At 41.0% G+C, this 17216-nt stretch overlaps 1 protein-coding gene across 1 annotated transcript in view; it reads right to left on the bottom strand.

The window, feature by feature from the left end:
- Positions 1 to 17216, bottom strand: part of LOC117475344 (dynein heavy chain 1, axonemal-like) — a 70010-nt gene extending 52794 nt beyond the window's left edge. Inside the window, 31 exon segments of the mRNA XM_034121491.1 lie at positions 1609 to 1786; positions 1872 to 2026; positions 2172 to 2263; positions 2636 to 2822; positions 2942 to 3028; positions 3181 to 3330; positions 3411 to 3524; positions 3974 to 4079; positions 4166 to 4354; positions 4433 to 4546; positions 5124 to 5290; positions 6250 to 6331; positions 7036 to 7157; positions 7241 to 7405; positions 7496 to 7708; positions 9911 to 10164; positions 10263 to 10461; positions 10578 to 10733; positions 11745 to 11886; positions 12006 to 12088; positions 12187 to 12306; positions 12444 to 12669; positions 12789 to 12982; positions 13453 to 13603; positions 14277 to 14575; positions 14720 to 14931; positions 15021 to 15178; positions 15299 to 15536; positions 15638 to 15808; positions 15896 to 16028; positions 17040 to 17216. Of these exon segments, the coding sequence (XP_033977382.1) occupies positions 1609 to 1786; positions 1872 to 2026; positions 2172 to 2263; positions 2636 to 2822; positions 2942 to 3028; positions 3181 to 3330; positions 3411 to 3524; positions 3974 to 4079; positions 4166 to 4354; positions 4433 to 4546; positions 5124 to 5290; positions 6250 to 6331; positions 7036 to 7157; positions 7241 to 7405; positions 7496 to 7708; positions 9911 to 10164; positions 10263 to 10461; positions 10578 to 10733; positions 11745 to 11886; positions 12006 to 12088; positions 12187 to 12306; positions 12444 to 12669; positions 12789 to 12982; positions 13453 to 13603; positions 14277 to 14575; positions 14720 to 14931; positions 15021 to 15178; positions 15299 to 15536; positions 15638 to 15808; positions 15896 to 16028; positions 17040 to 17216 (5034 nt within the window).

Genomic DNA, 17216 nt, shown 5'->3' with positions numbered 1-17216 from the left:
AAGTGAGAAACAAATGTCTTTGTGATCCATTTTCTTAGGCTAATCCAAATAGTATTTTTCTCCTGTTTTATGATTTAAAAACATATGACATTTTTTTTTGACAAGATCATTTTTCATTTGGTTATTTTCAAAGTTAAATATGAAAAAAGGGTTTTGTTTTTTGTACACCTTGATTTAAAGCTGCAAGCAGCGTTGAGCGGGTCTTCGACGCTCCGCAGGCTGTTGTCCGCACGTCGACGTGTCACGTAGGTGTCTCGAGGACTCGGCCGTTGGCAAACGTGGGAATTTTCAGGCCGATCGGTCAACGTACATGGGAGTTACAGCAGTGACACAAACATTGTGTTTGATGGCGAGTGATCTGTCGCCATGGCAACGTAATTTGATGACACCCCATAATATGCTTAGATGTGTTGATGGCTGCATCGTTATCAAACCTGTGAAGTTTTGGGCCTTTTGGAGCATGTTCTGAGTTATGAGAAAACCGTGTTTCACGCGAGGGATGCGTTGCCATGGAAACAGCTTTTGAGGAAAACTCACTATTGTCAAAAAGTTTTATCAGGATCATTTTCTAACTTTGGCACTGTGTGGCAAAAATGTTTTCATGTTTTTTTCCAGGTGATTTGTTAGTTTTTCCCTGCACTGTGAACAAAAGGTACATATTGGGTGTTTCTCAATGTCAAAGAAGGATGCTCCAGAGCCACTATTTCAAGGATGCTACGTCATCGAGTCCCGCCGAAGGACTGGTCCAATGTCCAGGCTCCTTGGAATTCTACCGAGCCCGGCGTCCTTCGTAGCGAGAACTTTCGAGGCTGCACATGTGTAGACTCCGCGGTCTTAAAATCCCCACAATGCTTTGCGCACGGACCAATTTCCAAATCTTTGGCGGAAATCGCGCTCCATTTAAGGCGGGGCCTCGCATATGACGCACACCTGCAGACCTGTTATTCTGTTCCACCATTCTTCGTTTTCCGAGGCTAGGAAGGATTCTTGCCTCGCTTCTGAAGCAACTGACTCGGAAGACATGTGCTACCAAGGAAGCGTCCTTGACATTGAGAAACACCCATTGTATATTGTGTGTTACAGGGTATATGCAGGAATCCTGACGTAAAATGTAATACCTTTTAAGACCCTTTCCATACATTTTAAGACCTCATCGCCACTTCAAGTTTTAACCGGTTCCATTGGCGACACACTTTACCTCACATTTACTATATACAGTATTGATTGTCCTTCCTCCTTATCTTCCAACCATTTGGACGCAGACTTGCATTTCCCCATAACGCGCTATCAAGCAGTGAGCGTGCGATGTCCTGTTCAGATGACGTCAAATCCAACGGGATGCCATAAATAAACTACACAGAATCACACTACACACCTACGCAATGATTACATTCAGGCAAACTGTAGAATACAAACTCTTTGGACAATTTATATACTTATTGAAAACAAGCTACAAAATGTAATACCTTGGAAAATGCCATTTAATACTTTTTAATAGCCTTCATTTTCGCTAAATTGATTTATCAACTTTTAATATTTTTTAAGACCCCGCGGACCCCCTGTGTTAGCAACAGGGACAAAATGAAGACTGTGAAAAGGTAACCTTACCTCACTGAGCTTGATGATTTCCCCCGAGCTGAGGCACAGTTTCTTGTTGTCATCGAGCACAGTGTTCATGTTCTCAATCCAAACTGCGTCCACTGGCCCATCAAACATATACCACTTTTTCACAGTGTCCATGGATGATGCACCTGCACGGATAACAGCGGAAAGGATGCCATCTGTCCTGTAGGGGGAGAAAAGTGTGTCTGTTTATAGTATAAGTTGGAATTTGTAAAGGTTTATTTTGAGGAAGACATAACATAACTTACCACTCGTGTGTGAGCAGGTCAAACTCCCCGTAGAGCTGTCCCATGGTGATAGACTTTGGGTTGAGGACATATATCTGAATCGCTTCATACACATCGCCGCTCACAGAGGGCTGGCCCTTCAGAGCTGTTATCGCCGCACCTAGAACCTCATAACACTAACACAGACAGACAGACAGACAGACAGACAGACAGACAGACAGACAGACAGACAGACAGACAGACAGACAGACATGCAAAAACAAAAATAATTTCAAACGTTGGAGGACTGTGATTTAAACTGTAAACAAGTTAAAGACCCACCTTGGTTTTACCGGATCCAGAGGGTCCCACCAACATCAGGCCGTGTCTCACCACAGTGGTCTCATACAGCTAAATACACTTAGAAATAAACCCTGCAATCACAACAGTACTTTTAAATACTCATCCTAAAAATACAGGGACCTTCGACAACGCCTTTATAGATACAACAAATATATATATCACGGAGCCGTGGAAGGGACATAATACTACGAGGAAAATCTCAAAATATCCCTAGATTAAAAGTGTTCAATTTACTTTAAAAACAATTAGTTTTCTGTGCATTTCAGGGAAAAGTTTGACTTCATAATCTCAGATAATATCACAAATGTTTTCTTTTATAATTTCCACTTTAATCCCAGTAGTTTAGATGTTCCTCTTTGCTCTTGACCTACCGTGGCCCTAATAGTTGTCATAGGTACTTGGAAATCTGAGAACATCATTTCAGTGCTTTCAGCAACACTAACCATCCACATCTTTGAGGTTCTTCTTGGTGCAGACATCACGCATGGACTCCTCCAGTGTGCCGTAGTCGATTGGCTCCTGTTTTGTCTTTGGGAAAAGATCGGACACAATACCGTTGAAGAGCTTCAGGTCGTCCTGTAAAAACTTTGGTACGTTGACATCTTGAATGGCTCGCAGACAGATCAGCTCCTGGGAGGTTGCAGAATAATTAGATATTTAAAAGGACGGGTATTTTTTTGAATTATTTAATATTTGTGTCATATTTCTTATACATTATTTCCATCATGAACAGAAGAAACATTTTATACCTCGTTCATATCAGGATTTTCTCTCTTGAGGTTTCCAGCAGCTGAGATCACAGTCTTCACCGCTCTCATACCGAAGTCATAATGATCCTTCATATAAACAAGAGCAAAAGTCAGTCAAAGTATATTATTACCTACAGCGATTTCCCTTTCAAATTAGCGCATTTTCTTGGGATATATATAACATGTATTTGGACATTAAACCGATCCTAATTCTGATCTTCTTCAAGTCCATACGAAACCTGAGCGCTGAGCTGTTCGGAGGAGAGCTTGAAGGTGGTGGTGATCTTCTTGGAGAGGATTTTGGCATCACTGAAGCCAAATGAGTACAAGGAGATCTCAGCAATCATAGCGTAGTCAGGTACCATCATCGCCACGGGACGAAACAGTGCCTGTAGAGTGTAACATTTTATTAACCCCCATCTGCTTATCTTTGGTGTGACACAGCTAATTCAAAATTATCTTTTCAAACCTTGAGATTGTCAGGCAGCTCCGTGCGTCCGGCGTACCCAGGATTCATGGTGATGAACACGGCGCAGGACTGGACAAGAGGGATTTCTGCCCCCTCAAACATGAACCGCTCTGCCTGAAAACACGACATACACACACATTAGACAAACATTTTATAGGGATTAAAAAGGCTGCCTCTATGTGTGGAATGAAAAAAAGAAATCTGATTCTTTGCTTATATAAAACAATATTTACAAATGTCAAAACTAGCAATGTATGATATTAAACTGTTTAGTAATAATAATAATAAACAATAATACCATGTTTAATGCTTAACAGATGACTGAAAGATGATAACCTATGTTGGTTTTTACATTACATTATATAACATAGTTAAGGTTATTCAACTCAAAAATATAAAACATATCAAACTAATACAGCAAAACAAACAAACGTCTTTTTAAATGCAGTAGAAATACAACATACAGTATATACAATATGTACATGGAAATACAGACTGTACTTATGCATAACTCAAGCACTCTGTTGAAAAGTAAATGCATTTCTAGTGAATCAGCTTCTCACCCTTTGCATTTGGGCCTTTTGTATGGTGGTGATCTGCTGCGCCACAACAGACAACACCTCCACATCAATACGATTAAACTCATCAAAGCATGCCCAGGCCCCGGAGCTGCGGAAAAGGCAGACAGGCAAGAAGGCATCCATGAATGTGATTAACTGCAGATTTTCTTTCACACTTTAGTTACTGCCTCTCACCTGGCCAGTCCTTTGAGAAGCTTGCCCATAGCAATGAAGTCCAGCTGATCAGAGCAGTTGAAAACAACGGTCTGGATAGCCAGCGCCTTTCCCAGATCTTTAGTGGTTTCTGTCTTCCCTGTCCCTGCTGGACCTGCAGGAGCCCCTCCGAACTTCAGGTGTAGAGCTCCTGTTAGGGTCAGGTAGCATCTGGATGGGGCAGGGAGTAGTGTATTAAAAGGGAGAACGATACAAAACAGAGTAAAAAACATTATACTTTACACCTACCTGTCAGTGAGCGGGGTGATGACCAGACGTCCGGAGTTACCAAGGTACTCGTATCCGTACAAAAACTCTGCATTCACTGCCCGGATGTACAAGTCATTTTTGGTCCAGTAATATCTACAAACAGTATCACATCAGTGTCATTCTCATTCTGCATCCACAGTATTGCACAAATGTAGTGTTAGAGCTAGTTTTGTGAGAATAATATTGCCACCTAGTGGAGTCAAATGCAGTCCATTAAGATAAAAGACTACAATTCCCACAGCACCAGCCAATTATATAGGGCTATATTTGGCAACCTGTGTGCCAACAAGACACAGTTCTCAACCGTAATCATCCAGCAAAAAGAAATAAATGTTTGCTGTAATGTTATTTGAGGTATGCCTCTTCTGTTTTTATTAATTTATATCTTGTATATGCATAATTTCTTTTTTGAATGTGTGTGGAAACAACTTTATTTTATTTTGATTAACCACACGAGCAGCATACCATCAATCCAGCATCACAAGCTGGACATGTTTTGACTGTGAATAAACTAATAACTGGAAGGATAACGTGTTGGAAATATCTTTTGAATTGCTTCTATAGTGGCTTTTAGAAACGCAGGAAAGAAGCTGTGACAGATAAAGTGGACTGCAGCGTCAGGAGTTACCGAACCAAAGAGCAAAGAGAGATCAAAATACAAACAGCCAACCTGAGCTGGCTGATCCACTCAAAGTCATTGATGCTGCTGGAGACCTGCAGCTCCACCAGTTTGGCTGCAACCTCCTTAGCGTGGACCTCGATGACGATGAGGGCAGACAGCACCGCCCGCTGCATCTTAGACAGAGGTCCTCTCACCAGCTGCACCAAGTCGCCCAGCTTCAGAAACAAGAGGGGAAGTCTTTAGGATGTCAGCAGACTGTGGTGTGCACAATGATCAATGCAAATGGGAGTATAAATAATATCATGTTTGTGGGGGAAACTTCTGAAGCAATTGGAAACAGGACTCAAAGAGACACGAGGAGAGCTGGAGCTTTGATGGCAAACACTGACGGTTTATTTGGAGCTTCGGCCGGAGAATTCACAAGACATGTGGTGTGTCACGAGTTGACACAGCGGTTGCCAAACCAATTCTGAAGAACTCTTTCTGCAGCTCGAGGTTTTAACTATTTCGGAGTGTAATAATCAACATTCTTCATCAGCGAGACTAAAGCAATATGGACCCTGAATCTAACTAGAGCTCTCGTCCATAGAAAAGAATGTGCGCCAGGGAACCTTCGTCCCTGAACAGTAAACTACCTCATGGCGGCTTGTGCTCTGTCATAGACTGGCAACAACAATGCGCCCAAGCTGCCCCTCCTTAAGAGAGATAGCAGCAATACCCAAGGCCGTAGAACTATGCCATGGGAAAGGAGACAGTGAGAGGAGAAAAAGATGAACTGTGTCAAAGGTTGAGTACCTAAGCAAATTATTCCCCAACAATGTTTATAATTTTCACACATTTTTAATATTTAAATTGTTATACTGCAAGACTATATAAGGAACTCCAAGTCTTTAAAAAGTGGCAAATACAAGTGGCTATTTCATAAACTACTACATTCATCAACAGTTCAACAACATACTTATAAAGATTAATGAGTGTAGATGCTTGAAAATGTAATTAAATAAAGAAATGACTTAAGCCAGACACCCGACTTATTGGGCATACATCATTTATGATATCTTTGTAATGGAAAGAGTCTTTTTTTGTTCTATGAGGCCTTTGGGAAATGTAATTTGATAACACTTAAGAGTTCGAAAAATGTGTAGTTCCCTGAAAGACCCTTATTTCAGTTAAAATTCAAGTGAGGTTGAACAGCAGTAGGATCTCTGGTCTGGGACAGAATCTCCAGGAGTTCATCGTCTGACAGGAAGTAAAACCTACAAAGAAAATATTTAGAAATATTTAGTTCCAAGTGTCTCGTGATTTTGCATAGAAACACATTTTTGGGTCAGAAATCATCTATTGTTAATTGTTATTAGAAGCCATTGCTTCTTTTGTTTTTGGTATCACAGCTACTCCCAACACTTATAAAAAAAAAGTTTCTTCGGCCACTTAAAGGTAGGGTAGGTAAGAATGGAGAAACCAGCTCGAGTGCGCTAGAATTTGAAAGTAGGCAGCAGAAAAAAATCTGCCCCTTCCTTCAGACTTCCTTACAGAGCCCCTCCTCCAACACACACAAACGCGCACATGACCAATGAGGGCACGAGATAAGTTTGTGCACAGATGGAAGGCTGACAGGCAGGTAGGCCATCCAGTTATTTTAGCCAGGCCGGCTCAGATGATTGGTCGTGCTTTTTACAGTACTACGGCTTCCACAGATGAAATATTTTTAATGTATTTATTGTCAAAGCATTTCATTTATTCATTGCTATCGGGATGTTAAGAGCATTCCATGGAATATAACAAAAAGTGTTTCTGAAGTGAATTACCTACCCCACCTTTAATGTTGTTCAGGTTTTGATATCAAATGAACATGACTGCAGACCCTCTCCGGGGAATGGTATGTTGAATCATCTCATAATTAATGACAAATATCCGTAGTTGAGAGTAATTTATAAGGACACTTTCAAAAAAGGCTTACCTGGGGAAGGAGCCTCTTTTTGTTTCCAAGTATTCACTAAGACCCTTCTGGACCTCTTCCAGCAGTTCGTTGCACCTTTTCAGTTTTTCTAGTAGCCTAGAATCTGGGCACAGCTCAATCACCTAGAAATAAACACACACTTTAACATCTCCGTATAAAAACAAAAGCTTTCTCCTTTCATATGTAGTGCTGTGGAGGCTCTGACCTTTGGATTTTTAAAGGCACTTTTCATGACTGCCTTCCACGTTCTATCCACTAGCTGGTATCTCTTTCCTTCCACAGGCAGCTGCTGGGTGATATCATCCGAGCTGAAGATGGGCTCTAAGTAAAGCCAGGAGCGTTGGAATGTCAACCACTCCTCCAGCACGTCCTGCAGAAACCACAAGAGGGCAGTAGCACGACAAAAGACACTGTATAATAATTATACAATACTCAAGAAGACCATAGTTTGTGTGTGTACCTGAGTCATTCTGATTTTGCCCTCCCAGGTGTTGATACGGGCCTCAAAGGACTTTTTGAAGGGAGAGAAGGACATGCTCTGCGTCATGACATTGTGGTCGTCCAGCATCTGTGAGACTTCATCTGGGCTCTTCAGGATGTAGGTGCCTGTATCCTTGTAGGGCAACACGTCAAAGAATATTGTTGACCACTCGTTTTCCATCTTGTCCAGGGCCTGTGTGAATAGGTGTGAAACAAAGGCAGCAGCCACCACTTTAATGCAGATATCCACACACTTGTTGTGTTCAACAGGAAAGAGTAAGTGAGTTGCTTTAATCTAAAAACCCACGAGTCACTTCGCCTCTGTGTCACCATCCTTTTGGTGTTACATTTCAGTCAAGTGCTTTCAAGTGAAATGCATTTTAAAGCATTGATCTTAAAGATTTTAATTTGAATATCAATCGGTTCTGTTAATATCCTCCACCTAATGAGGTAACACATTATAGGAGAGATACCACAGGTCTTTCCTTCCTGCAGCAGTCAGACTATACAACCAGCACAGCCCCTATTGACCCCCCCCCCCCCCCCTCCCACACACACACCACAACACAGACTATATCACCCCTTGATGCTAAATACCAACAAACGATGTGCAATATGTGCAATATATAAATGCTGTTAATAACTGTGTAATATATACCTGGCTGCTAAATCCTTAGAACTGTTACAAGGTGTGTATTTTGTATTTTGTAAATTGTGTAACTTGCTGCTGTTAAATACCAACCACCTATGTGCAATATGTGCTAGATGTGCAATATATATAGATGCCATTAATAACTGTGTAATATATACCTGGCTGCTAAATCCGTAGAACTGTTACAGGATGTGTATTTTTTTTAATTATGTAACTTTTTTTTTTCTATTATATTTTTTATTATATATTTTTTATATATCATAACTTAGTACTTTTTTTTTATGCATGTCACATATTTAACATATGTAACATTAAAGGTGGGGTAGGTAAGTTTGAGAAACCAGCTCGAGATCGCTAGAATTTGAAAATACACCACCGGAAAAAAATCTGCCACTTCCTTATAGAGCCCCTCCTCCAACACACACGAACGCGCACATGACCAATGAGGGCACGAGATAAGTTTGTGCCCAGATGGAAGGCTGACAGGCAGGTAGGCCATCCAGTTATTTTAGCCGGGCCGGCTAAAATGATTGGTCGTACTTTTTACAGTACCACGGCTTCCACAGATGAAATTTTTTTTATGGATTTTTTCTCAAAGCACTTAAGATATTCATTGCTATCGGGATGTTAAGAGCATTCCATGGAATATAACAAAAAGTGTATCTCGAGCCGGTTTCTCAAACTTACCTACCCCACCTTTAAGCTGTCTGTGGCGCATGCATTTCCTATGGGATCCTATGGGAACCTTTGATTCTTATCACCTGTTGCTGTCAGGAATACATTCACTGTAGACCACACAGACTACATCACAAGTGACACCTCTCAGGAAGATTATTTTACACAGCAAGATCTGATACCTGTCAGTATAATAATAATAATACATTATATTTTTATAGGGCTTTTCAAGGACTCAAAATCGCTTTACAATATAAGGGAAGGTTAGGGTGGGGGGTATAGGACTATCAAACTTGATCAACCAGCATGGATTGATGGGGGGTGGGCTATGAGTAGACAAGAGGAGAAGAGATTAGTTTTGAAAAGGGACTTGAATACTGTGGGGGTCTCAGAATAGCGGGGATCTTTGCATCAATATGTTCAAAACGTTTTTTTTCAAAATGTAAAAAAATGTCTAAAATTATAAATAGTGAAAAATTAAATATAAAATATTTCTAGTGTGAACCAAAATATAATACTAAATATTATACAAGTGATTTTTCTTAACCAAAATGACAAAAATGGCATAAAAACACATATTATTCTAACACAGGTCCTTTTTGACCCACTTATGGAAGAGTGTAGGGTCCAGTCACTCGTGCATCTAAGGGTTAACAGAGCCTGACATGGTCTGCTATCATTCATCAAAAATGTGTTATCAAAAAATGACAATGTTCACTTTTCTACTTCTTTTTACAGTGGATCAAATAGAAATAATGAGGTAACATACTTCTTTCACATTCGGTGTTCGCAGACTCACAGATTGATGGAAAAGAGCAAACTTCTGTCTGTTCTTATGGAAAAAAAATGTTTGTCTTTGTTCCTCTAGTATTCTGTGACCTGCAGTATTGAACAGTTGCTGTTTCCACCAATGAACAGGGGACAACTCATCAACCAGGACTCAAATCTCAAGGATTACCATGCAGTGAATACGACTCAGCTACTTAAAATGCAGCTCCAAGGTGGCGCGCCATTCATCGCACATCCTGTACAAGCACAACTTCATGAATCACTGTGTTATTAAGGTACCTGTTCAATGGTGTACTCTTTCCCTGCCACCTCGGCCACATGAGCTATGTCCTCTATGTGGTTCTGTAGGCCCAGCTCCAGGCATCGAGAGAGGGTGAGGTTATCTTTGGGCTTGACCTTCATCTGAATGCGGTCTGAAAGAATCTCCCAGTGGCGGTTCTTCATCCCCGGGTTCCTCAGGCCCTGAATCAGAGGAATGTACGGCTGGAAGTCCTTGATCTTGATGCAGATCGCCGATGCAACCATCTGGCAGCCTGGCGTTGCATAAGGCCAATAAAGAAATCGTTAAGCATATTAACAACAATTACACTTCCCTTTGTCAAGTTTGTATGGTCATACATGCGTCTCCTACCAGGAATGTCCTTGAAGTGTTTCACACATTTGTTCATGACCTTGTGGACATCTGTAACATTGCGCTCCAGCTGCTCGGAGTCTATGGAAGACAGCGGGTCATTGAGCCAGTTCTCGTGCCAACGCATCCAATCAGAGGTGGTGGTCCACAGGTCCGTAAAAGGCTGGAAGTCCTTCACCAGCTTCTGTAGCCGATCATACTGAAAAACACATTTACAATGCATTGTCAGAAATACTTATTATGATATCTATGTAGTATATTTTATCACTATTTGTTTAACAGTTCAAAACAAACGTGGATATTGTTTGTACTTACATTAGTGACAGGAATACCAAACAGACGCTCTCTGGTGTTGTAGGTTTGAGCCATTGTCAGACAGTCCTTCAGTTGCTTGCTTGTACGCCTCACTTTGTTGGCCACCTTATGGGCATGATTGATGTCATCATGACACGCAATCCCAGCAACCAGCATCTATAAACACAGGGTAGTGGTAATTTAGAACAGCTCGTGGCTACCGTTAGAAACGATTAGGGCTGCACTTGTAATATAATTGAAATCGCAATATGGACTAGAGCAATATTCAAGAACCAGTAAGCTCCATATATATAAATAATTATGAATTAAGTACTATGGTCCTGCAGATATTCTAGCCAATAAACTGTATTATATAGAATTAATAAAAAAATGATTGTTTGGTACAAATCCACTTGAAAAAAATCACACAATTTTCATTTTAATATATCCTTTAATGATGATGTAAATAATAATTTACCCTCTGCAATTACAGTCAATATAATATATAAACTATTATACTTTTCTCTCTATCTCGGAAGCGATCCCCAAAATTGTAGCTAGAGTTTGCAAAGAAATGAGGCACATGCCTATGCTCGTACAGTGCAAAGGGCTTCGGACTATATTTCTTTTAAATTCTGATGCTTTTATTTAATTGCTCCAGAAAACTGAAACCCTGGGAGACCACTTCTATAAAAATATGCTGAACGGTTTAGAACAGGGCTATTCAATTAGTTTGGAATGGGGCCGGTTGATGAAAATGATCCAAAGCAAGGGGCCGGGAAAAAGATGGCTTGAAATATGAGCAATCATAATTAAGAGCTTCAGATACAGTAAATACTACAACAGCATAGTGGAGTGCATATATTGTGTTTAATTAAATCAAACAACATAGCCCCAAGGTCTTTCTAGATCTAAATGGCAAATCCAGAACTCAGTAGGCCTACATGTGAAGCTAATTTAACCATCAACATCATTTCATTTGATTTAATTTAGGTGAAATGATCTAATCATTCACGCAGAGATGCAATACACTACAGTAGCTAGTAGGTGGGTTCGAAACCCGAGCCCGCCGAAGTTTTCAGGCAATGTCTTCCCCTCTATCTCTCAATTTAACACCCTCTCTGGAATAAAGACACTCTGGCCCAAATAAAAATCTGATATAAAAATAACCTATTAGGTTCGGCTGACCTTTAGCGAGTCGAGGTGGTCCTCAAAGTTGTTCTGGTCGGCCAGCTGAATCTTATTGAAGCGCTCTTCATCCTCCAAATGCTGGGCGGCCGCTGCTTCCATCTGGCTTATTATCTTTTGAGGCCATCTAATAGCTGTCCACCTGCAGAGAGAAGTAGCTTTAACTCCAAAGTGTACTCCATTCACCAAAGAAATCTAATCTCACATGAGAACGTACAAACGTAGTTTTCAAAACATTACAATAATTGACGTTACTCTTACTTTTTATCAAAATCCTCATTTGAAAGAGAGTAGCGAAGCTCTTCTATTAGCTCATAGTCTGACAGGGTCTTTCCAATAACTTCCTGTGTGGACAGATGGAACAAACAATCAGATTAAATGACAAATTAACCCTTTATATGACACACAAGAAAATAGCCAGTCAATGATTGCGAATGTGCACCTTGTAACTCTTGAGCTGGTCTGGGACTTGCTTCATCCATTCCCTCTTCTCACTCAGCTCTTCAATGCTGTTCAGTTTCTCACGCAGCTTTCTACTGATTGTGTTGTACTCTTCACATGCCTACGCACACGCAAGATACAATCAGTGTTAAACACTTTCAAAAGGAGGTACATTTAGGTCCAGTGTGAAGAAATAAAATCACACCAATTATACCAATACAGTATATACTTTTTCTGGCCTTGAAACAAATGACTTACTTCATCAACCTGCTTGCTTAGCTTCCCAGCAAGGATGGCCAGCATTGCATTGGCTAAAGCCTTTTTTTTGTTGGAGAGAGCCTGACGTACACCCTCCACTCGAATAACAAATGTTCCAATTACAATGGAGGACGGCAGAGAGTGCTCAAGTGTTTCCTTGTCTTTGAGATGTTGTTCCACCTCTTTTTTCACTTCCTGGGATGTCTGTTCTGCATTCGCAGGAGATCTGGCAGAGGAAAGATTAACGGACTCTCTTTAATGAGGAAAGCATGCTGAGTGGACCATAAATCACACTGACCCTTTACCTTGTGGGAAAACTTGAATATATGCTTTTAACAGACTTACTTGAGAAGGGTTTCTATGTCCAGGTTGTGTAAATCTAAGTATTTCTCATACTCAGCAGCATAGGCCCTGAGAGGTATGACTCCTTGCATCATAGCATTGGAGACCTTTTCTCTCAGCGCAGTTACTTCTGGTTCCCAAAGATTCACTGACTCAAGCAACGGATCCCCACCGACGAACATCTTCTGCATTACAAACTGAATGAGGAGACAACCATTACATCTTTGTCTCTGAGTTAGGGCTGTACCCGAATATCTGAATATCCGAATATCCGTACGTTGGAGTACTATTCGGGTTTCAATTTCGAATATTCGTTTTTTGTTTTCGTTTTTTTTGGTTAAAATTGAATTTATTGAAATCTCCAATATCAACGTAAGAGCTTGTGCCTCTTCGGAGGGTGCCAACACTTAACCATACACTTTATCGTTTACTTTCTCCGTCTTTATATGTAGATATGACTTTTCTCCGTTAATCTCCGTCACGTTGTTTCCATAGCAACAACAACTTCCTGTCAACAACAGTGCTAACTCTCCTTCAAAACTACCGAATATCCGGAGCCCGGAAAATGGTATTCGGGACAGCCCTACTCTGAGTATGTTTACTAACAGGTCTCATGTAGCCTTGCATTTTAATGTAATGCTCTGTTATTCAGGTGATAAAAATGTACCTTATCGAGCTGAGGTACTTTGTAAGTGGCCAGAATGGCCTTATCGAACAGGTTGACCATGGATGTCTTAAAGTTCTCGAGTGGAGTGCTGTAATGAACCCCAGTCTGATCCAGAATCAAGTCCAACAGGAACAGAGGGGTCCTTTCTGACCTAGTTATGGAGAATGGAGATAATGTTATTGACAGGTTATGTCACACTCACTATCAAACACTCCTTAAAGTTACAGTTCTCTTCAAAATCAGATGAGATGTCTAGTTTTTCCTGAATATAATTAATCTAGATGGCGGTGATTAAAGAGCTACTGTAAAAACAACTACAAATAAGAAACTAAACGGCCACAAATGTTCTTTGAATCAGGGCCTGGTTACTCAGGAAAATCTGCAGAATTTAGTGAGGAACTATTTTCTTTCTACCAAACTAACGCAGCCAATCGCATCACCACACAGAAATAAATCTAGTCAAGGATGATCACTCGTCGTTCAAAACAAGGGTTATGATTTCTAAAATAGTTTTTTTAAGACTACTTTTCGACTCTGTGAGCACAACAATACTGGTGCCATCTAGTTCCATTATATTCCAAAGAATGCCGACATTGTTACAGCCGTTATCTTTAACCACCAAGACAAAAATAACCTAGATAGTCAGGTAAGAGGAATAATGTGCATTTTTTAATTGGTTGTGAACTGTCCCTAAAAATGAAATGAGTATATAACTCGCAAAATATAGGAACCACCTAAGAAAACACAGATACATTTGAGCACAACGATATATGAAGATGTTTAAATACATTTCAATGTGTGCCTATGTGTGCATAATTTCCTACTTATATGGGCTAGTGACGAGGTCGTCCCCCCAGACCAGGTCCTGAGGACATGTCAGCACACTGTGGCAGGTGGTTAACAGCAGCAGAGTCAGGCGGAGCAGCGAGGCCTGCACCAGGTGGCGCATGGAGTCCTGCAGCTTGTAGCGCACCACAGCCATCAATCTGTACAGCTTGGACATCTTGTACATCTCCCATTGAGACTCGTCCACGTTGTAAGTGCCACGGCCAATACTCAGCTGGTTGAATCGGATGCAGTTGCTCAGTGAGACTATCCATCCCTCCCTAAGAAATAAGCTTACCTGGAGAATGAGGAGGACACAAAGATTAAAAGCGTCTTTATTAATGTGAAATCCAGGTGTTTTCCTTGTAGTCAAGGTTTCTCTTTTTTCAATGTCAGCTACTAACAGTATTGCCAGAAGAAAAGCTACCCAATGCTACGATACCTGAGTATGCATTTGAGCCTGAATGACTTCAAACTCGTCCAGTCGCAGTGGTTTGACCGAGGTGACATTGAACAGCCTCATGTTTGCTACTTTGTTGCACTCAGACAAGATTTCAGATAACACACGGATCACCTCCGGCTTTGTTAGCAGGGACTTGAAGAAGAAAGCTGTTTTATACTTCTCATAGGGAAATGTGGGAACTGGAACACGCCCTGGAACACGCCCGGTGGGAAAAAAAGTAGTATTCTTAAATCTTGACCAGATTGACTCAAACAAATGTGCACACAGCTAATCGTCTCACCTGATTGGGGTACATATGCAGGACCCTTCTGTGGCAGGGTGATGTGTGAAAACTCCTCTGGGTGTCTCATCACAACTCTGTCAAAACTCATGCGGTTCATTGTCCGCTCATAATCCAGTTTGAGCTCCTTCTCCAGATCCCCGATACACTTCTCCAAACTGTACACAGAATGTTTTCTTTAGTCACCCGATTAGTAAGTTAACACATGAACTCAGAGGAATCTATTATAAAACAGATAATAATGAGAATAATGACAGCAGTAATATGACATCACTCACATTTTATGTCTGAGCCCGGGGGCTGAAAGCGTGATTCTTCTAATTCTCTGGAGAGCGTGGCTATCAAGAGATGGTGTTCCCTTCCAGGTTGGCATGCAGTCCACAGAAAGGTGATAGAGAAGCAGAGCTTCTGTGTTTTCCTGCCAGCGCAGGGCAAACTGGATCCGTTTGACAAACACACGTGGGTCCTCAGCACTGAAAACCAATCTGATCCTGGGTACCCAGAACGTTGTGCCTGCTGAGAAATGGATGGTATGGAAAGTCAATACGAAAAACAGAGACAAGAGGAAATTGTAGGATAATTCTGTTTCATTAAAGTGGAAAGACTTTACAACCAACCAGGAGATTTGCTCTTTTTGTGTTCTTCATTTAGAATAGGACGACCTTTTTTATCTGTCAGTTGGCTGTTCTGGCAAACTTTCTGTACAAGGTACTGGCATTTCTCCTTACTATAGTCAAGAACAGCGACTAGACGCCAGCTGTACTCCAGGGAGGAGCTTTGTGGCTCATCTTCAAAACAAAAAGGAGAGTACTCATTAAAGAACAGACAATGATGTGTACTTCTGTTTACACAGTTCTTTTCAGGGGACATTTTACCAGAATTAATTTCATCATCGGTAGGCAGCAGAGCTTTTGCAGGGATAGGTTTTTGTTCCAGTGATTTTTCAGCAATGCCCAGGGCAAGCCAGTCTTCTGGATTCCGGCATTCAAAGTCCTCATTGTCAAATACCTTGAGGTGAAAGGCAGGAAAGATGATCGGGGGTGGTGCAACAAAATATGGCATGTAACAGTAATTGGCTACCCAAATGCCAAAGAAACAATGGCAGTTGTAACAGACTTACTTCCAGGGATAAGTAGGGTGAAACAGGATTGTCTGTTGTAGTCTCATGATCATCACTGCTGCTCTGATGTGTTGGCATTAAAAGATTTGAATAGATGCCTTGTTCTGCCAGAAGCTGTTCAATGTCTAACTTCAAATATTCCCTTCGACGTCTTTAAGAAAACAAATCAGTATAAACAAATATTGACAAAATGTAGATAAAGTAAAACAATGAATGGACCCCACTAAAAAAGCTAATTCTGCAATCAGAGATAAAAACGGAATATGTACTGTATGATAGAAGCGAAATGTCTTACTGACTCACATGTGACCAGTAAAAAACAGTATGGACAATATGCATACTACAGGTAATGCAAAACAAGTAAAGCTCCGAAACGATGGATGAAGTGTCACAGTGCATACCTCTCTATCTCTAACTTGCGCGGGACCTGGCCACGAGCTGTTTGGTAAGGTATCTGGACCTTGGGTGAATCTCCACCCCGGGGGAAGTAAGAAGTCTGGGATTGCTGTGATTGCTGTGAGGTAGGTCCAGGGTTTTGCTTTTCAACATGCTTGCCCTGGTCAGATGGAGTCTTTAAGGTTGTAACTAAGTACAAAAAGGCAGAAGGACATAAGTTTACACAGGGTAAAATGTTGTATTTAAAAAAGTAAAATATAAATATATAGTTACACAAAAAGTAAAATATAAATACATAGTTGCCGTCATGTATATCTCACCCTTTGTAGTGTTGGGATCACAATACCGAACGATGGATCGTCCCAGTGACCTCTGCATGATGCCTGGTCCCGCTGTTAAAGACTAATCAATAAACAGAAGATCAGTGATTTGCATGGGCTTGTTATTGAAATGTCTGTCAGAATTTGAAGAGTGAAATGAATGAGCAGTTTATGTGCTTTTACCTGGAACTTGTGTTTAGTTATAATATCTGAGTAGATCCCCATCTGTTCATTCACAGCGCATGTTCTGACTGGAGCGGGTCTGTGCCTGTGACTTAGAGCTGGAGGCTTGGGCTCTGGAGGTTTGCTGGGTGGATGAGGCACCAAGACACCGAAATCTGGGAAATATTTCCTTTCCAT

This window comes from Trematomus bernacchii, unplaced genomic scaffold (assembly GCF_902827165.1).
Source record: "Trematomus bernacchii unplaced genomic scaffold, fTreBer1.1, whole genome shotgun sequence".
NCBI lineage: Eukaryota > Metazoa > Chordata > Actinopteri > Perciformes > Nototheniidae > Trematomus > Trematomus bernacchii.
Note: the sequence above shows the minus strand (reverse complement) of the source record. Positions and strands in the feature narration are given on the sequence as shown.